The 21620-nt window shown below is 38.7% G+C and overlaps 1 protein-coding gene across 1 annotated transcript in view; it reads right to left on the bottom strand.

The window, feature by feature from the left end:
* Positions 1-9752: 9752 nt before the first annotated feature.
* TMEM164 (transmembrane protein 164) overlaps positions 9753-21620 on the bottom strand; it is a 30782-nt gene continuing 18914 nt past the window's right edge. Inside the window, exons 5-7 of the mRNA XM_054169700.1 lie at positions 20388-20466; positions 10883-10983; positions 9753-10502 (exon numbers count right to left, since the gene is read on the bottom strand). Of these exons, the coding sequence (XP_054025675.1) occupies positions 10296-10502; positions 10883-10983; positions 20388-20466 (387 nt within the window). The 3' untranslated portion in view covers positions 9753-10295. The remainder of the gene's footprint in view (positions 10503-10882; positions 10984-20387; positions 20467-21620) is intronic.

Raw genomic sequence — 21620 nt, 5'->3', positions numbered from 1 at the left:
AAAAAAAAAGGAAAAAAAAAAAAAAAGGAAAAAAAAACACACACACACACACAAAAACCCACAAAACAAGAAGAAAAGTCATCCAACCCCATCTTTATCTGTCATCTCGTTACAGCACGCTCATGTGTGATGAGCTCATTGTTAGAAGTTTTTTAAAAAGATCTATTATATATTAAAAAAATATATATGTATTGAAAGGTGCTAATCAACCTCAAGCAGGTCACGTGACTGGTCATGCGGATCTAAAATCATATCAGATTTTTTAAAAGATCTTCGATATATGCAGATGTTATACAGAATTTCTTACCAGTGTAATAAGGATGATATACTGATGAATAAACAATCCTGCAGGTTTTTAAGGACAAGGTCAGCAATACTTCCCACCATGGCTTGGGGGAGAAAAGGATAATTTTGTCTCCTTTTTGTATACAGCATAATGCACAATGCATTTTTGTCTATCTCTTAGTAGCTGTTGCTTACAAATATAGTTGAAAAGGTGTTATACAAACCGTAAAGGTGTGCTTCTGAAATGAGGTAATACCAGACCCTTCTGGACCAGAGTTTTGTATCGCTAATTAAAAAACTGTTACGGAGTCTGTGGTCAATCAGATTGTACGGTATTTCTTAGCAAGATTAGCATAATCAGTCGGCAGTCTTTCTAGGGCACCTACCTCCTCAGCATGCAAGTGCTGAAAATGCTACGGATTGTTTCTGTGTAATTGTGGGTTTATTTGTACAAAACATGCTGTTCACTGTGACATGCACTGGGACAGAATAGGTCTGTTTGCTTAAAGCTGATCAAGCATTACTTTCATTAAACATCCTTCCCAGATAGTTCTGTTTAGTACCCTTTTGGGTAGATTGATGTGTTTAGATTCAGATTTTTCTTTTAATTTGGACTACTTTATTAGGTGTGAGCATACAGCCAAGTAGCTTATGTCACTGTTAAGTTGGAATGCTTATTTTTTTTATGAGTACTACTCAGTTTGCCTTATTCATTAAAGAGACTGTTGGGGTTGGGGTTTTTTAAGTTCTTTTTGCTTCATGTTCCTAAAACCCCTGTTCTGTAAGCCGAGTTTGACAACACAACCATAGACTCTACATGAACCTCTTACTCAGTCATGCTTCAAGTGGCCTTCCTTCTGCCTAGACTGCTGTAGCACTGACTTTTCACCATCTCAACCCCACTGCTGGTCATAGCAGGAGGAGGGCACACTGGAGTTCTGACCTCAGATACACTATTAAATCCAGGCAGTTGAATCACGTTGCACACCCTGGCGTTTGTATATAGACCTCTTTACCGTCTTCAAATGTGCAGGTTTTTAAAATTGTTGTCTGGAGTAGGTTACATCTCTTATGTGTGTTAGATCGAACCAAAGAAGCCTCCAGCCATGCCCAAATGCTGCTCCTAAAGCCTGCCTTCCAATCCTTACAAAAACCCTGCAGGATTATGTTAACTTTTTTATTTTTGTACAGTTTCTAACTGATTTTTGCTAGTGATGTTAATTGAATTGTTTATTTGGGGAGTCTGAAATTCTCCTCCATTTAAATAAACTGGTGACTTTCCTTTTATGTTTAAGAAAAAAAAAAAAAGTTAAAAAAAAAAAATAAAAAAAAAGAAAAAAGAAAGAAAAGAAAAAAAAGAGAAACCCCAAAGTGTGCCTCTCAGATTTAAGGGTTTCTGGTTACATTTATTCTTAAGACCAGCAATGATTCTTTATATACAAAGATATGTTTTTCCTCTTTTTTTTTTTTTTATTACTGTTAAATAAAATTTAAAAAAAAAAAAAAAAGGATAAAAAAAAAAATCTTTCTTTGCTCTGGACCCAGTAATTGTGCTGGTACATAAACGCACTGAGAAAACAAACTTTTGTTTGGAACTTTTATAACAACTTATGACTGTTTTTGTATATCAAAGTTGATTCTTTTCAAGATATTTGGATCTAGTTTCTAAGTTATTTTAGTGTTTTATATGTTACAAAAAAAAAAAAAAAATTTTACTTTAAATTGTTCACCAGCATCTTGAGTTATCTTTAATGCAATGGTGACATGCAATGGGCTTAGAGCTACCTGGCGTAGCTTGTAAGGCCTCTGTCTTCTCCTTCCTTCCTTAGTAACTTGATTGATTACAATAATATCACACATTACCTGAACCCCCTTCCTTTATAACTAGATCCTTCTTCCTTCCACATTTAATTGCTATTAGTGTGAAGAAACTGTTGAAATGGGCATTTTAATATAAGTATGGCTTAAAAAAAGAGAAAAATGAGGAAAAAAGTTTAAAAAAAAAAATATATAGAAGGTTATCTGTGGGTCTGTGAGATATGACTGTGGAAAGATATTGTAGTAGTTTTAACACTATTGTTATTACCTTTTAAATCATTTACCCAATAAAATAAGGAAAAAGAATCACGATTTCTTTTCACGTTTGTCTGCTTAATTCCGCGGCTTGGTCAGTTTTTATGTAAGCATTTCTCCTCAGTGTTACTCTTAAAGGCTAACAATGTGTTAGAAATATCTCCCTGGGGTTAATTCCGCCTTCCCGTTTTGCCTACTGTCAGAACAGATTGCGGACAGGTGCCTGCAGCTTTCAGGCTAGTTCAGAACTTAGTGAATGCTCCAAGTTAAGCAGCATTTTTATCAGTTGCATTATTATTTATAGCAGTGTATTTGTTAGTATTTGTGTCAGTTATTGTTTCGGTTTTGTATTTTTAATGTCTTAATTTTAGACATGGAGTTTTGTCTAGGCTTGAGCTGCTTACTGTCTGAGAGGGGTAAGTGGTTTGTTTCAACCTTTAGAAGCAAAACTTTGTTGCAGAACCAGTTACACTGGTGTGTAACACATTTTGCCATGTAGGCAAAGTAGTGAGCAGAGACTATCTTCCAAGTATCACCTACAATAACTTCAATATGCTTCATTCATGTCATATCTAGCTAACATATAGACTGTCATCCTGGCCAAATTTTACAGCAGGAAAAAAATTTACAATGTAGAGCTTGCAGTGACTGAGGAGGTTCCTATAAAGAACAGAGGACCAGGGATGAAGTCTTTTCCCCTTCCCCAAAAGCTTTTTGTTTTAACACAGTGGGGCCCCTTAAATTGTTTTACTTAGAACAGCACACCAGAACCTGCTGCACAGCCTTAACTGTGTCTCTGCAGTAAGTCTGGCTTGGTGGCAGAGCTTCTTGGATGTGGAAGCCTTGGCAAACCACTTTGTTGGTATGGATAACTGTGCTGATCCCAAGGAGTTGTTTGAGAAGGGAAGGAACATGTTCCTGTGAACCAAAACATCCATGGTCCTGCTGATCACAAAAGTACCCAGGCAGGTAAAACTGACTTGGAGACCTTTGTTCCCTGAGCCAAATTCTTAATGCACTGAGTAAATAGCTTCCATTGTTTTAGTACCTCACAGATTCCGTATTGGTCTGACTTGGATTAAACCTGCCTAAAACTCTCAGCTCATAGAGAAGGCACAGCTTCTACCAAGAGTTTCCCACTCTTGCTACTTTAGACAGCTATGTAGTTATCCCACTATTAAAATAAAACTAGCTCAACACTTTCAGAGGTGGAAACTTGCTTATTCTTACATATAGCTTGGTATTAAACAATGAAAGGCTGACTTACAATTAGAGTCTTAGAGATGCAGATAATCAGCAGTACCTGAAAAAGGAAATTACTTGCTTAGTTCATCTCAAGTTTCCAGCACTTGACACTAGATTTCTACTTCAGCTGTTGCATCAGTCTCTATACTGTTAAAGAGAAATTAAATTGGAGAATTAGTTCCTAGTCTCCAGCTCTGTGGAAACTTAAAACTCTTACCTTGCATGTATAATAATACAGGTTGGGCACAACCAGCATGTTCTTTTTCCAGGAACACGATTAGCAGAAATCTTACACAATGAAATACCTGCTTGTCTGACATGTACTGGGTCACAATGTTACTGCAGTCTATTTAAATGTACTTCTAAATACATCCTGAAACTTTTCTGAAGTGCATTAAAAGTACTTTGCCACCATACCTGGTGTGAGATTATCTGACTACCTTAATTACAGTTGCTTTCAGACCAAAGTTTTGAGCTGAAAACTTTTGTACATGTTCTGCTATCTTTTACTGAAGTCACGTAGAACAGGAAAGAAAAGACACTACTGAAGTTTGGGCAAGAACAGTAGAAGTAGTGGAGAGAAAGCATCATAATACTGTGTCCTGAGCTCTTCAACTGAATTACACCAACAGGGACTATTTAAACAGTAATTAAGGCGTTTATGTCCTACAGAGAGGTCTGTCAGTGAACTCAGGCTTGGTTTGTGTTGATTGACAGATAACAGACATAGGTCATACCTAAATGCTTCAACCTTCCAGAAATCCCAGTAATCATTGTTCTCACATACAGAAACTGCCTTGTGCACGGTAAGCTACATCTAGCAGTACAGCCTGCCCCAGACAGAAAATCAACAAATCAGGTAAGAATATGTATTCCCCTATCTACAAACTGAATTGGAAAATCAGGTTTGGTTTTCTTACCTGGTTTTAAAAAGTCTCAAACAAGACAGAGTCAGAGCCTGGGGGGGAAACTTCAACCCACCACAAGAATGATAACAAAACTGTACAGGATCCATTAAAATGCATTTATTTGTTTTAGTTCAAAGGTTTAACAACTATTTGCCCTGGACTTAGAGCACAACAGTGGAAAAATAAGATCAGACCAAAATACAAAAACAAGTACACAAACTACCCCTTATTTGTAAATGTTACCTCATAATTGAGTTTTAGCACATGAGAAAGTTTACAAAATTTTTGACACTCAGTATTCAGAGGGAACAGCATTCTGTGGCAGTTGAGCCTCTCTTCACATTCCTCCGTGCCCTTGCCATACCAGTCCGTGCCTGGATAACACTGGGCTTGGGTAACTGGAACTGCTTTGTGATTCAGTCCAGTGCCTAAGCCAACTCTAGCTCCCCAGCACAGTTTGGTTGGTGATGGTGGTGTAGCTAAGCTCCCTGTTCTGCCTGCTGCATCCTCTGCAGCACTGAAATAATGACTCAGTAAATGCAGAAATAATTGTTTAAAAGTACAAAATTGACCCTGAAGAAAAAGTAAATCATTTAAAAAAGGGCTTTGACTAAGATACTCTAAAAGCTGCGGGACAGATTTACAGCAAAATCACTTTGAGTACAAAGCACACAATTCAACAGTTTTTACAAGTTTTGTCACTGTAAAAATGAAAACATCAAAGCAGACCTGCCTGTGGAAACCCTTCACCTCCTAACAGGGCTGACACGTGCCCTCTTCCTGTTTTTTTGGCCTTTTCAGGGCGTTGCTACCTATTAGGACTAATTTAATTCCCACGACTACACCTCTAGTGAAACAACTGCAAGAGCAAGAGAAGCAGCACACCTATATTTTCCATTAGCTCTAGATGCATAGCAAACAAATGCCTGTCGTTTAGATCACAGGATCACAAGATGTTAGGGGCTGGAAGGGACCTCTGGAGATCTTCAAGTCCAACCCCTCTGCCAGAGCAGGACCATAGAATCTATTGCAGGTCACATGGGAACACATCCAGACAGGGCTTGGAAGTCTCCAGAGAAGGAGATACATGACTTAGGAGATAACAGTTGCACATAGCCATTTCTGAAATAAGGTAACAACTGGGTTTTACAAAAAGCTATCAAATATACAGAAATACCAAACCCCTGATTGTGGCCAGAAACAGATGAATAAATCTACAATGAGGTACTCTATAATCTTAAGGTATGCAAGTGGATACCCAATTTGTCTCCCAACTTCAGCAAGGCAAGGTCTGCTTAAGCACAAGCAGGCTTTGCTGATGAACAGCAAGAACCAAAACCAGGTACAGGGTCATAGACTGGCTTTTCACCAATTTACACCAGCATAGACAAGACCTGTTGAATTTCACCCTTCAAAAGAAACAAGATGTAAATCATTCTTTGGTGCTTAAATAGGAAGAAATTAAACAGAGTTTAAACACCAAATACAGTGTCTGAATCCTTGGAAGGTAGCACAACATGTATCCCAGACAGCTAAAGCCTTGGCACAAGATCCCACTAGTCACAGAGTGAATCCCCAGATGCTATGGTGGGTGCAGAACATGCCTTTCTGCTTTGGAGGGCTACTTACTGTAAGGCTGCATAAACAAATCTCATGTGCGTGTACTTTTGGAGGCAAATATAGACAGTTATTCACTGGCAGAAAGAGTAATTAATTTCCCTGCCAATTTTGACTCTTCTTTCACCTTACAACATACCAGTGTGAGGTCTAGGCAATGGACCACACAATGAATTGCTTGTGGACAGCAAATCAGCCTTCTTTAGGGCATGATTTTACAGTCAGTTTAAGCTCCTGCTGAAAGGAATAATTTGTCTATATGGCTCCCTCCTGCTCTGCCTCATAGCTATTGTCAGCCTTTTTGTAACTGTGACACAAGATTTAAAAACATTTGGCCAGGAAGGACCAGGACTACACTTACAGTTGTACATTGCACTGCTGCCATGTGAACAGCTCATCATCAAGGTGCCGGGTGGCAACAGCCTCAAGTTATCTTGTCATAGATGGTGGGCACAGGAGAGAATGACAGTTACCTTTCAAGAACAGCAGTGTAATTTTGCTCTGTAATTCACAGCATAAATAAGCCCAAAAGCAGCCCCCCAAAAAATCATCCATTCAGTATAACTGCCTATAACTATTCAGGGAAACCAAAATCACCCTCTGCCAGGAAGAGAGTAACTATCCTGTATGGAGATTTAGTATTCTGCTTTCCCATCAAATCAATGTCCTGCACACTAAACAAGCTCTGATGTATATTACAAAGGGATACCAGAGAGAGCTAAGGAATAAAGAATGTGAAGTTCCATGACATTTGCTTCAGAATTTCATTTCCTTTCTGTTCCCATTCTGACCTGTGCTTCACCTTCTTTGAAGCTTGTGTCTGAGCTATGCTGAGACAATTCTTAGTGGCACCATAACAAAGCAAAATAAGACACAAGGTTTAAAAGCCTTCAAACAAGGGGAGGGAATAATTTCACTTTTGGGCTCCTCACTACAACAGAGCCACTGGGGTGGTGGAGTTTGTCCAAAGAAAGGCAATGAGGCTGGTGAAGGGTCTAGAGCACAAGTCTTCTGAGGAGCAGCTGAGGGAACTCTGGTTTTTAGCCTGCAGAAAAGGAGGCTGATCTTAATGGTCTTTTAGAATACAACTGACTCTGTCTTAAGTCAATGAACTTCACTGATACTTTGCAAGAAAGAAGCAACACCTCTTAAAGAGCTGAAGGTTCCACTGCTTTCTGTCTGACTCCAGCTGCACCATTTGACTCCTGCAACTGCCCAAATAATCTAATCCTTACTGTGTGTAATTGTTGGCTTGCCTCTTTATTTTTTTGTTGAATCACCTTGTTCAGGTTAGCCATTTTATTTTAGCAGCTTAAATTCATGTGGAAGAGTTCATGAAGCTCCAGAACCTGCACAGGTAAGGCATGGAAGGGGAATATGAATGTCCCATTGGCTTTGACGAGCAAGTCTGTTGGCATACTCCATGTTATGTAGTTATGCCTGAAATTTCTAGAGTGACTCAAACCAACTGGACCACGGTAACAAAGAAAAGCATGAGTCACAGCACCATGACAGGAACAAGACATCTACGATACAGAGGGAAGGCCAGAGCAATCACTTAGAGCAGCTCTGCTGTCAGTCAGTGGTACAAGTGGTACAACTGCTCCAAGAACCTTTCATCCAAACTGCCTCAGGGATGTCCCTCCTGTTGGCTGTACTTAACACTGCTATTCCTGTGACTGATTTTTAAGTCAGTCAGAAAAGCTCACAGATTTTGCATTCCAAACAGCCTGCACTGGCTGAGACACCTGAGCTTATTTAAATCCTTCCACAGTTAACTGACCAGAGGCAGTCAATGGTGACAAAAAGCAGCAATTTTATACTTGTTTAGAATGCCCTGAAGGATATGACTAGAAATAGGAAACATTGTAGGGTTGTTCTGTTTTGGGTTTTGTTTTTAGTTCTGTCATATTTTTGTTGTAAGGGGGGTGGGGTGGGGTGTTTGTTTGGAAGGATTTTTGTTGTTGTTGTTTAAAAAAAAGGCTGCTACTTTCACTTTTTCAGTTCCTACAATATTCTGAAGAAAATCAAAAAGAATTCTTAAAAAAAGTAAAGTTAAGCAATAACACTAAACAACATTTGCAAAATTTGGATCATTCTATTGTGATACCAAGCATTCTATCTAAATACAAGTGAATCCCAACATAAGGCATTTTGACAGATTCTTAAGTAAATAAATACACAAACCATGATACGTTTGACAGTGGCTAATTTGGGGGGGGAGGGGGCAAGGAGGAATCACTGTGTATTTCATTCAGCTATTCACAAGAGATGGAAGTACATTAAAAAGGGAACGCTTTAACACCCAGCACTGTGCATCTCCCAACAACATCCTGAAACTCAGCACGCACTACTGAACACGATGAAATAAATAGAAAGAACTTCTATCAACTTCAGCACCGCATTAAATGGTCTGCTACCGACAGATTTAGGCCTTTAATGCTAGCACATTTGGGTTTTATGCTTCATTCCACAAATACTTAGTCAACATGTACCCAGCTCTACTGAGGCAGCAGTGAGACTACTCAGTTACTTAGATGCTAGGATGTTGCAGGATCAACAATTGACAGTCAATCCCTTATCTGGTAGTTCTTATTATCATGTGCTTAGCTTTCTCAAGTTCAATTCTGATTAAAAACACACGGAATCATACAGTTGGTATAACTAAGACTAGCTGTATGTGTTTGTTTCCTTGTCAGTAAAAAAAAAAAAAATCTTTAGGGAAAAAATTAAAAAAAAATAAAAATTTAAAAGTCAACCACTTCTCATTCCTAATTTTCCTTCTTGAGGTATAAATGACTGTACCTTAACTTCAGAATGTATCTTCAGGTGATCCAGCTGGAGGAGGTATAATGGTTTTATCTTACAAGTCACAGCTTTGACAACATAATGAATCTATAAATTGCAACAAACTACTATACAACAAAATTCCTGCAGCCCTGAAACAACAGATGGTGCTTAATAGACTCACGATTAACTGTCTGGAGGAACACACTCAAGATTTCCCATCTTTCTGCCCAACAGTTTCTCCTCTAGTCTTGTCTTGGAACATTTGAACAGGTACTCACAGTTTACTATTTATCGTTCTGCCTATCTACAACCCAGTCTCCAAAATACATATTGACAGGAAGGTTTAGTCATACCATTAAATTGGAACCCTTTTTTTCTGGTAGAGGCCTCCACTGATTTGATGTTCCTTTTTCTATCTGCATTTTGAAATCACATTAATTAGAGAACACAGTTTCACTCTGTTTCTTCACTAACCACTCTACTGAGTGAGGATTAGTGTAGAATGCAAAGGAGGAATGTTTCAAAAGCAAGGAAGTAAAGAAAAGAAAACTTATGTTTATATTAGACTCTGTATCTCAGATCCCTCTCCACTCTAAGCCAAGGCAGGGAAAAAACACAAACCACATTTTGTTCAAATTCAGATCAGAAGAGTGGATGAAATATCTCATCATAACTTATGTATAACATGGTCTTTTGCCATTATTTCTACATGCTGTTCTTTTGCTCACTCGAAGCATCAAGGTCTGAATGGGACTTAGCCATACAGACATCAACCCACAGCAGCTTAGAAATAAGGTACTCAAAAAAAAATATTAAAAAATTCTTGTTCCCCAACATTTTCAACCCGCTTGAAGAAAATACAGTAGAACCTCACTGGTTTGCACTTAGTCTGGAAGATGAAATGTATATCCCTCTCACTGTGACCATTCTGCAGCATTCAAGTGCTGAGAGTTAAACCAGGATGATGCACCTCAACCTGTGCTCTTTCACATCAATGGAGTGTGGTCATTCAGCTTTATTTCCTATCCTATGATATAAGTGTACTTAATGGAGGATAAGTCAAAACGAGGTAGCACCGCAACTGTCTTTGCTGGAATGTGGACAGATCCTGGCCTAATCCTAAATGGTGGCTTAGCAAGGTTCTCCTGGAATCTGTGAAATGTATACAACACAAACCATTCCCAGAGTAAGGCCACTAATTTTGCTATTGGCAATAGGCAGTAAGAAACAGCATAGAAAACCCCTCACTGAATCACAGAGGTATTTTTGAGGCAATAAACTGTGGGGAGAAGTATAAAGCCATTGTCCTCTCATTCCTCCTCTGTTTTCCAGTATAAGTATCTGCTTCCCGTAAGTGCTACTCCGTGGGGAGACATTTCAGTCTATTTTCTTAGCTGGGAGTCTAAGGAAGTCCACGCTACATTTAAAGACGGGGACAGCACTGTAAAAGAGTAGGATTACAAGCTTCCCATGGGTCATGGTCATGATAGTCTGATGTCCAGATGCCCAGATTCGATACCAGGGCCCATAAAAAGGATCTGAGATGGCTGGGCACAACATGTTGTTCAAATTCACTTCTGTAACCTGAGAAAGTGACAACAAATTTATAAATTAACAACATTTTTGTGTTGCACCAATTCAGACACTTAAAATGGTAATTATGAAATTCCCATACTAACTAGCAACGTTTAGGTGATACTCCTTTGTTCAAGACAAGTAGGGCAGCATTCAGAAGGAAAGCAGATCAAATTCAGGTGTGCATTTAATAGATGGATTTATGCAGGTACATAACCAATTCAGGAAATTTTTTACCTACTTAAGAGATACAAATGCTCATTGGAACATGCAATTAAGAATCTGCATGCAAGCAATCTTATCAATAAAATTCTGGACACTTTCAAAAACTATGTTTTTACTTTGAATGTACTTGCAAACTATCCATTTATTAACCTGTATTTACTTACCAATCCCAGAATCTGCAAGATGCTAAAATGATATACAAACATAAACCCCGTGGATAAAAGAGCCCACCAGAAATTGCAGAGTGGTTCTGGAGTGTAGATACCTTGAAGAGAAAGGAATACATTAGTATTCAGCTGAGTTGCTGTGTCCATCAAAGACTCATGAATAATCCTCTCCTTTCTGCTCTGTGGATGGTAGGGCGTCTGGCTTTAGCTGATAACCTACTCAATACCATTACACTAATGAATATTTGAGAGCCTTATTTCTTACCTGGCACGTCCTCCCTCCTGGTCCACCAGTAAAATATACAGTATGTTACCTCATTAAGCTTGCCTATTTTTTACCAGCACCAGTGATTTTTTTACCTCATTCTTCCTTCTACCACAGAATTGAATGATTTTTCAATACTGTAATGGTATAAAATGAATCTTCCAAACCCTGCTTCTTATGTGGGTTCTGACTTCCACACAGACAGAAATAACTTAGGCAGTGGCAGTTCCTGCACTGCATTCTATTAGAGTATGGCCTCACTGTCATTCCTAATTTTATGGTTGTTTAATAAATATTAGGTAGTAACTTGCACCAATAATGCCTAGGAACAGAAAGGGTGTATAAAGTAGTCAGTCCAGTAATGACAGACTGTACTTTTAAATGAAAACTGCTGTGGAGATATGTACAGATATACTTACAAAAAAACTTTATAATCAGCAGATATCACAAATACTCTAAAATGTATTTTTTTCCTTTCAAATGAAGTAGAAAATTCCACATTATTGCTGAGTTCACCTTTCTCCCTCCTCCTGAAACTAGGTTTTGTCAATTTAGTGACAGAACACATCATCACATGACCTAGAAAGTACCAAGGACATCAGATCTAATACAACTAACCTTAGATACAAGAGTATTTTTGGAATTAAATATTCAAACATTACATGGTGAGAAAAAAAAAATACAGGGTTCTCAAGACTCTTACCAGCAGCCTTGAATATTTCAGTTTCAGACATGGGGAACAAAATATTATTTTCCTTATGACTTTTCCTAGGTTAATAACTTAACCTAGGGATGCAAAAGAAGGAAGCTACTCAGCTACTCATGTCATGCTACTCAGCTGCTGCAAGTAGTTGTAGGAGTATCAGATGAACAAAAAATGCCAGTGCATTTTAATACCTGCTTTTGTCTGCTCTCTGATCCATTACACAGTAAATACTGGGATGTGTATCTAGTACTTGGAAGACCGCTAACAGCAATAGTGCACTATCCATATTAGCCCTTGCTGGCTGTCACATTCAGTAATTACCAGGGAGTAATTACAGACTGCAGCATATACTGTATGAGGCTATTCGGAACTCCAATAACTACACTAGGACAGAACTCGCCAGACTAAAGCCGGTATATGGCCTGTGGATGGCATCCTATGTAAATAAATGCAAATGACTTCTGTTACTTGCTTTACCACACCACCATACAATGGGGCATCCCGTTTCAGATTTGAATCCCTAGACTGTTGCCCTTTTGCAATTCCTTTCTGCATAGTTTTGTTCCATAGTTTGTACCCATTGTGCCAGCTCAGATTACTTCAGGTAGCTGTCGCTAATTCAATCTAATGTAAATACCATTTTGTAAATGTTACAAACTAAAATTTGCCTACACTTGACTGTCCAAAACTGCACATCTCTATGTAACACAGCCTCTCTGTGCTAGTCAACAGCAAGTAAGGAGCTGGTTGCATGTCTGAATGACAGCAGCACATACACACCCCAAATTTACTCACTGGCTTTAAGGAACAACAATATTAATTACCCAAGATACAACTGTACATAGTGTTTTAGTAAGGAAGCTGTGGCTTCGTGCAGCCATGAGAAATTAGTTGAGAGGCTACTTTGAAAGCACAAGGCACCATATAAGAGTTTTTTATCCAGTACTTATGTGAAAGTCAGAAGTGTCTGAACTATAAGCAAAATCCAAATGTAAGCGTGAACTCTAAATGAGGAACTCCCAGGGAAGTGCTCTACAGGTAAAGGAAAAACATTCACAACAGTCTAATTCTTCAAATGTACTTAAGCAAGCATAACCTAACAGCTGGTTATAATGGGTTGGGGCAGACCCCCTCCCTCTGCTGGCAGAAATAATGACTCAGACAAACGGATTGCAAAAGTGATGAAAGTTTAAATAGAAAGCGGTGAATGTTACAGAAAACCCAAAGCGCAGTGACAAAGAAAGATCCCATCCCCACCTGAGGGTGCATCCAAAACCCCCAGGGCTCCTTCTTCCCCCTCCCTCTGCTGGGCTAGTCTCAGCTGGCCAGGCCTGAGACTGCCCATCCCCCTGTGGCCTTGGGCCCAGTCAGGCCCATGGCCGGGAGATCTCTCCCCCAGTTACCAAGTCTCGGAGAGGGAAGGAAAGAGGAAGTGCCAGACTCCGCACTGGATCTTATAGTGGTGCAAAGAATTATGGTAGGAAATACACAATTTCCTGTGTCCATCCCTCTGGGCTGGACTTCTGGACACAGGAAGTGAATGCACCAGGGGGGCACCCAGCTCAAACTACAACACTGGTATCCTACTTAGAAAAGTGTACAGAACACTTCACTTAAATAGCAATGATATTGATTAAACTCCACAAATATCAAGATACATGATGTCACCTTGAATACAATTTTTCATTAGAGAGCAAGAGGAGAAGCAACCAGCCTTGGTGTCAGAGTTCAGGAGACTGTGGCTCTATTTTTGGCTGTACCAACTTCAAGTGACCTGGTCAAGCTATACAGAAACTTTGTCTCCTTCCTCAGATGCAGAGTAAGGAAAACATTTGACTTGCAAAAGCTTTTTCTGTTGTCTTTGCAGTTCTAGTTGGATGTTTACCTTAGATGCAGTATACAGAATAAAATTGAAATATGGTATCTAAAGCTGTTCCTGGGAACAGGCAGAGTACAGATGTATCAAATTTGGTTTCACATGAACTCGAGTGGTTGGCAGCTGCCTGTCTTATTTTGAAAGATTCAACAAAGCCTGAGAACCAGTGCCAGTAGTCACTTAAAGAGCTGTTTGGGTTCCTCCAGCAAGGAATTTCATACCGCTACATTCCCTCTCTGTTGCAAGACTTCAAAATGTACATTAGCAACTCTCACAGTCTCTCTTTACAGACTTTTGATGTGGCTTCTTAAGGGGGGGGATCTTTCTTGCTAGACTTTGCAATCCTGAAAATAATAATGTGATTTTCAGCAGTATCATTATTTGGGCATCAAGGGGAAAAAATGAAACAAATAGCTCCAGACAAAAGCATTTCAGAGAGCCCTGGATTCCCAAGTGTGTTATGGGAAACTTAAAATAAGTTTATACCTGGGATATTTTCTGTACATTTCTCATGGAAATACTCACTATAGATTTTATTACTTTCTGGTTCTGCTATTGAACAGATGATTGTTGCAGGGAGTAGTGTGGTCTGTTTTCTGCAGTATACAGTCTGTTAACAGAAACACACAAACAGGGACATTGAAACCCAGCTGAGTGGTTGTTTGAATGGCTTGTGTTAGCTTTGGCAAAGCTACTTGTTGCTTACATAGGAAATTTCTGTTCACTAAGGATCACAAGTAATTCTTGTATGTTAAGCACATTCAAAAATTCAATCCAACTGATAGTCTGGCACTAATCTCATTCCCAAAATGTTCATGTCTCAGACAGTTGAGACCCTTCCAAATAAAGGGTCATCTAAGCAGGTTGTATATTTGCTCCTGTTGAAAAAGCATTACAGTGTTGGGTTTTGTAAACTTTTTTTTTCAGTTTAAATTGTCATTCTTTCAGTAGCATTGATGGGAAGGATTTCATATAGATTGATGAGTTTGGGATTCATCATCCACTTCAGCAACAAGAATTTGTTGACTATAACATGCCAAGTGGTTAATTAAGCCATCTAGGCAATGGAAGGGAAGCATGGCTTTAAAAATCTAAAGGTCAAATAGACTCAGTTTCTCTTATATTGCTTCCTCTCCCAGTTTCTTGTGCTAGTTCTGGTGCTCTTATGAACTATTATTTTTACTTTAAGTTCTCCAGACATGGGCTTCTAAAAGTTTGAACACAACTTCACAGGAAGCAATATTCATTTTGATTTTCTGTGAAAACACAATGTAGGAAAGACACTACTCCTCTGTTTGAAATAGAATCTAAATATAGTAACATTTAATTTTGTAGGGTGTTGAAATGTTTTTTTCCTAATTAATGTCTTGCTTTAATTCCCATGATTTTATAGAGCTTTACCAGTTTGTACAGCACACCACATGCTTCTCTAGTAGTTTCACATGTATAAGTTCTGCTTAATCCAAAACTCAGAGCAACTATTACAATTCCCTCATTTTCAAGCTTGTAAAAATGTGAGAGCAAATTTATTTTCATTTTATTTCCTTTGATCAAAGTGTTAATTCTAGTAGTGTAGCCTACTGAGCTAGGCTAGAGACTAGCTCAGAGACTTCCTTTCCAGGGGAAAACAGGAAAAATGTTCTCAGGAGGATGATCCTGAAAGCCACTGTATCCCTCCACAGCTGTTCTGACTGTAGATTTCAAAATACTGCCTTATGCCAGACTTCTATTTCCTTCAATGCCAGCTACTCTCATCAGAAACAGCTCAGGCAGTGGTCTTGTATTACGTGCTCCTCCCAGGAACCACATTTCTATATTCCTGAAAGCAGCAGCAGTAGTTCTTCCTCATCCTTCGCATAGTAGTAGTTTTTCCATACACTGGTACATACACTTCTGAACTTCACCCTCCTCTAGAGGGCTGTCTTTAACAGATTTTGGGCTCACTTAGAGATTTCCACATTACCTTCTTTATTTGTTTTTAAATGCTTCATAATAGCCACCATAGTTTCCAAAGAACTGTAACTGCCCAGTGCATAAAGATTGGAGGGTCACATATCCCACCCAGTTCTCTCAAAGCATCAAACAAGATTATCCTGAAATAATCAAGCTGCAAGAGAGACTACAACACGAATCCACAGCCACAGCAACAGCACAAGCCTCCAGCTGCTGAATGTGCCCCAAATCACCCCACTGCTCAAGGTGTCAGACACAAGCACCACTAGCATTTACTTCTAATATGTGGGATTCAGAAGGTGGAGAAAAGCAGGAATAGGAACAAGGAATCTGCCAGCAGGAGAGCAGAATAACAACACACAAGAAACAAGAGTTTCAGCAAAACAGCCATAACATGTGTTATTTCAATGAATATTTCCATGTGGATGGAGATAAAGCAGATTTATGACCACCTAACTACATTCAAATACATAGTGATTTTGTTCCCCCCAGATTACTGCTAAAGTATATAATCAAGCCTGCTTTATAACTCCATTTAAAAGGAGTTAGGGACCTACAGACAGATAGAGCTAAATATAGCTAAGTGTCACAGAGTGAGAAAGTGGATGAGAAAGGTAGAAATGTCTAAGTATGGCAATCCCTTGCTCTTGCCAGCAAGTTTGGATCCCAAATTGCTTTAATTGCACTTTCCTAATTTACAGCAATAGGAAAAATGATCCTTTGGTCTGTACTCAGTATCTGTGTTCTACATCTTACAACTCAGCCCAGCTTCTCATTAAGTAAGAAACACTGCACTGCTCATAAGACAGCTGTCTAACAGAGCTGCTCCTACCTGTAGTATGACAGAGGCATGCTCCACAAGAAGGGAGGGGGGGGGAAATAATCAACTTCTACTGACTTTCTGACAATGCCATAGAACTTCAACTCATCTGATACCACTTCTGAGATGCTTAAATTAAAAAAGGCTCTATGACTTGAGTCAACAAGACTGTTTCTTTCCTGATCATAAATTTCAGGGCTTGTCTTTATAAGATGAAAATTCTGACTATTCCCAGCAAACAACTCAGCTGCTTAACTATTTAGGGTGTATATGTCCACTTGTCCACAGCTGTACAACAGTGAGTCAGCTCTTTTAACACATATGGCCAGACCATTGGATTCTCCAGCATTTTTAAGTCCATTACTGTCAATTTGGGCTCCACAGGAAGATCCTCCCCCTCCAAAAAAATAATATTTTTTTTTAAATCTTCAAAACAAAGCAAAAAAACTACAACACATACACACACAAAACAAACAGACCAAGCAACAACAATAAAACCCCAACCAACCAACCCCCCAAAAAAACACATAACCCGCAACAGCAAAACAATCAACCAAATCAATTTACTCTCTCCACAGTGTTGACAACCTGCCTTTGAATTGAGAATTTTGAGAACTGGCACAGCCATTTTGACAGGGCAGATGCTGGAGACTATCCCCCCCTGCAGGCTATAGTGTCAGAACAACACAACTATGCAGTGCCACCAGTACCAAGGCCTCTGAGGAAGCATAGGTGATATCCTGAACTCCAGGTACAGCTGTTCATACATGAGACTGTTCTTAAAGTGACAAAATCCTAAAAAAACCCCTCAACATCAACATCCTTTTCTACTTTAATTATAAAGGCAACTAAATAATGCTGGGAATCTCAAAACACAAGAAAGACTGTCTCCTGAACCACTCTGCTAGAGAGATGCTATAAATTAACCCTTGTTTCAAATTGCTGTGGAAATAGATCATTTGATTACAGCACTCAGGAAATAATAATTCCACTTTGATTAAACTTCAATATGATTTTAAACTCTAGAGATAAGGTGCACATCTCATCTCATCAAATCTATCCAAAAATCTGACCAAGCCAGCTTAAGAACCAAGACATGCAAGAACTGCAAGTCCTTAAGGCTAGTAAAGTGCAAACCAGAATCTTTTTTCCTTAAGAGTTGAAAAACTAAGTTGTCCTGAACACCACTGAAGGCCTCCAATACATTTATCATAGGCAGTGAGGTTAATGCCCTGTTGCAATAGTTGTGGCAATTTTAAACATTACACTTTCTCAGCTGCTATCTCCCTAAGCTTTCTACCAGCAATCTGTATCCCAGCAGCATAAAGTATAATTATCTGAGAATACTCATATGCTTCAGAAGACCATCTCTGTAGATGAAAGTGGTTTGAGGAGATTTTCAATGAAGGGGTTGGTTCCATGGTCTAAATCTGCACTGCTGTTTGCTGTGTTCTTCCTTTCACCTTGACAATTCATTCACTGCACCTCCCTTTTGCCAGTCCTAGCACTCAGATGATGCAACAGTATCCAGAAGTTACAAAACTATTTATACTATTTTTTTGACAGGAGTCTCAACTCCTGAGGACAAGAGAACATAATGACCTACAGCTTTGGTTCAGCACATACAGCTATTTCAGGAACACTGTGTTCCACCCAGATGCATATTATAATTTTTGGCAGGGTTCAGAGGTGATACAAGGTGAGATTCATTTAGCAAAAAAGCTTCCAACTGCCAATACACTTCATGGATGAACTGCCTTCAGTTAAAAAATCTTCCATGCTGGCCTGTTGTATCTGCACTACATCCATTTTGCATGAGAGCCCCTTACTGCAGCCAAGGAAGAGATGAGCCAGAGTGCATAAGCATTTATTTTGTCTAGCCTGGCACACACACATATATGTATACATGCACATCCACACTTGGAAAGAAAGTATGTTAGAAATTGATATTCACTCAGTACAGAGAGGAGGGAGAGGAAAGAGAACAAGGTCTTAATATATTCTCAAGCCTCACTGAGTTCCCACTGCAACACTGAAGCTTGAGTTCAGAACCTCTCTCTACATCAATTCAATCCTAAGCATGACAAAACCCCACGCTTATGAAGGGGAGGGGACACAAAGGTGATACTACCAGTGCAACATGGCCTGAATTCACCACTGTAATGAATGACAGGGAGAAAAAATAAATGAACTATTACAGCCCTCACTGTCACACAGTTTCCTTCCAACAGGAAACACTTCAACACATAATTGAAATTCATTATGACTGAGATGCCAGTAAGGCCATCAGTAATACTGTCAGATTCCAAATAAAACTCAAGTAGTATATTTTTCCACATTCCACAATCCATTCCTTTTCGTTTTCCCAATTTTACTACTCTTCACTTACTTTGTCCAATCATAGATTCACTAGTGAAAATTTCTATTTCAAACAGAAATCACTGTTAGAGACAAAACCCCAATTTTTACAAGTTAGGATAAAAGGTATCATTTACTCTGAAATTACCTTAAACAATGGTACAAGTGAAATGACAAAATATTAACCAATACTTTTATATTTAGTCAACAAAGTTCTTTTGGAAATGTCACTGCTATCACATCAACATTAGATGGCAGCAAACACCTGTAAATTAATAAAGGGCAAAAATGCATGAAGGGACATCCAAGGCCAAGCTTTAAAGCAAAATAAATACATCTTAAAAAGCTGTTATATAGGAACTTCAAGGTCATCAGAAATCTTCATTTTGTGGCAAGAGCTTGGTCTCTCATTGCCTGTGTGTACTACGCAGCTGTTTACACTTTCTCCCCCCATCTCCCCACCTCCCTTCTGCAATGATTAGTAGTTTGTAGAACTTCTACAAGTATACTGCACGTCAGCATTTTAGAACCAGAACTTTAAGATACTGAAGATGGATTACAATTAAATGTGGGTGGCATATTTCTCTGCTAAGAGAAAGAGGCAGAATGATCTTTTGAAGTTTTGTTTGTTTGTTTTTTCCTTTGGATCATTTTTATTTAGTTTCACTCAGCATTGCAAAACCAAAAGCTTACAAACATAATCCTTCACACTTACTCTAAGCAACTGCTGATGTAAAATGTAAATGATTAAAAGTGGAAGAGACTTGTTGTAGCATTTTCTAAATTCTATCCCACTCACATCATTAATACCATAAATTATCATCTTTTATTTCCTAGATGAAACAATTTAGTTATGCTAGAAAATGCAGTTGGAATCAGGTCAGCACTAGAGGGGAGCAGAGCACCACATCAGATGAATACATATAGTATGCCTCTCTAAGGGGCATAGTTGGGAAAAAAAATCACTGGCCAACAGAACAATATGGGATTCCCAGACTTAGTGAACTCTTCTGGGCTAAGTGTCTGAAAGACTGTAATCTTGATAACAAAGCAAGCTAGTTCATTCCACTAATATGTGTCACTACATTTCATTAGAAGTTCAGAATTTGACAGGGATTTATCTAACTAGCCAACTAATATTTACAAGGGGACACAATAATGTTTGGGTTTTTTCAACTCATTTTAAGTTGCAGTACTTTGAGAGAGACCTCCAAGGGGGAAAGCACCTTAAAAGTATGTCTCACAAACAAGTCAAAACGTTGCAAATGGCGGAGATGCTACTCAAGAATATGGTAATGATTATGCCAATAGATTCTTGATATCCCTTTGGGCAAAAGGCCATTTTCTTTGTTCCCAATGGAATGTCTGTCACTCAAGTTACAACCCTAGCATAACACCAGAAACTATTAAGTAATAACATGGAGAAAATTGGTAGAAAAGAGCAAAGCCTATTGTAGCTATTAAGCACAGGTGTTTCATTTCATGAGACCAATTCAATAGGTATAGGATGAATAGCCAACCTACCTCCTTTCTGCAGCAGGTAGATGGGCACAACATAAAGCATCACATGCTGGATGTAATAGATTTCCATTTCAAATGGAAGCTGTGGAATAAGGAAAATATTTGTAAATGTTTTTCATCACTAACAACTGAGTTACAAGTGACCCACGACAGTCCCTTCAGTCATTTTATCACCTATGAATATTAACAAAAAGATGGCATTAATGGGCACTGCTTTGAAAGTACAGCTAACTGCACCCATTCTACTCCTGTTGCCACAGAAGACAATGCAGCACTGCAGGTAGACAATTCTCAAAATTAGACAGAAGTACATCAAAGAACGAATAACATAAGAGCACTGCTTTCCCCTTCTTAGTATGAATTACAAATAACAATGCAATATGCTAAAGAAGTCCAACCAGAAACCAGTTAGTAGTAACTCAGGTATTTCTCACCTGCTGACAACTTTTGGAAACTACCATTAGCTATCTGTGTATTTAGGAGTTGAACTCATGTTACTTCATAAAGGTCAGCTAGACTGTGCTAAAAATAACTTGAACCACAACTGAGTTTAATTCGAGCCTCTTAATCTAGACTCAACTAATTGTAGCTCTTTATCAGTTAAAGGTGATGCACTGTATTTGAAAGTTATTCCCATCTGCAAATGCCTTTGTTTGTTAAACTAAAAAGCACATTTAGAATTAAACACTACCATGAAAGATTCAAAGTCAAAATTTAGACTTCAACCTCTTGTTGCAGCTCACTTAAGAAAAAAGAAAAACAAAAGGTGCCCTCCTTTTCTGTTAGTATTCTGAGACACTGAAGTCACAGCATTGAAACAGAAACTTCTGCATCAACAGAAGTGAAGAGAGGTTGAAACAGTTTGGCTTTCTTCCACAGTAGCATTCAATAAACAGTTGGTAATTAAGATTGTCATCTTTTCAGTTCAACAACACTTATATCCTATTTTCATTGTAAAATATGCTAAAAACTAACAGCTGGTTTCTGCTAGTCCTGGCATTCCCCAGTTGAATGCTATCAGTGTCCTGACTACAACCTCTAAGATGTTCAGCCAGCTCTTGGGAGACTAAGACACACAATCTGTTAGGTCATTTTATTCCAAGAGTTCTGAACATAACACCAAGATAATGGTCTGCAAAAGCAAGAACTTCACGGAAGTTGTGAGATTTCCTGAATCTGAACCTTTTCCTGCTCCTTGTTGAAAGACAGAGAGGGTATAGTGAGGGAATCATGATT

Source organism: Dryobates pubescens, chromosome 18, assembly GCF_014839835.1.
Source record: "Dryobates pubescens isolate bDryPub1 chromosome 18, bDryPub1.pri, whole genome shotgun sequence".
Lineage (NCBI taxonomy): Eukaryota > Metazoa > Chordata > Aves > Piciformes > Picidae > Dryobates > Dryobates pubescens.
Note: the sequence above shows the minus strand (reverse complement) of the source record. Positions and strands in the feature narration are given on the sequence as shown.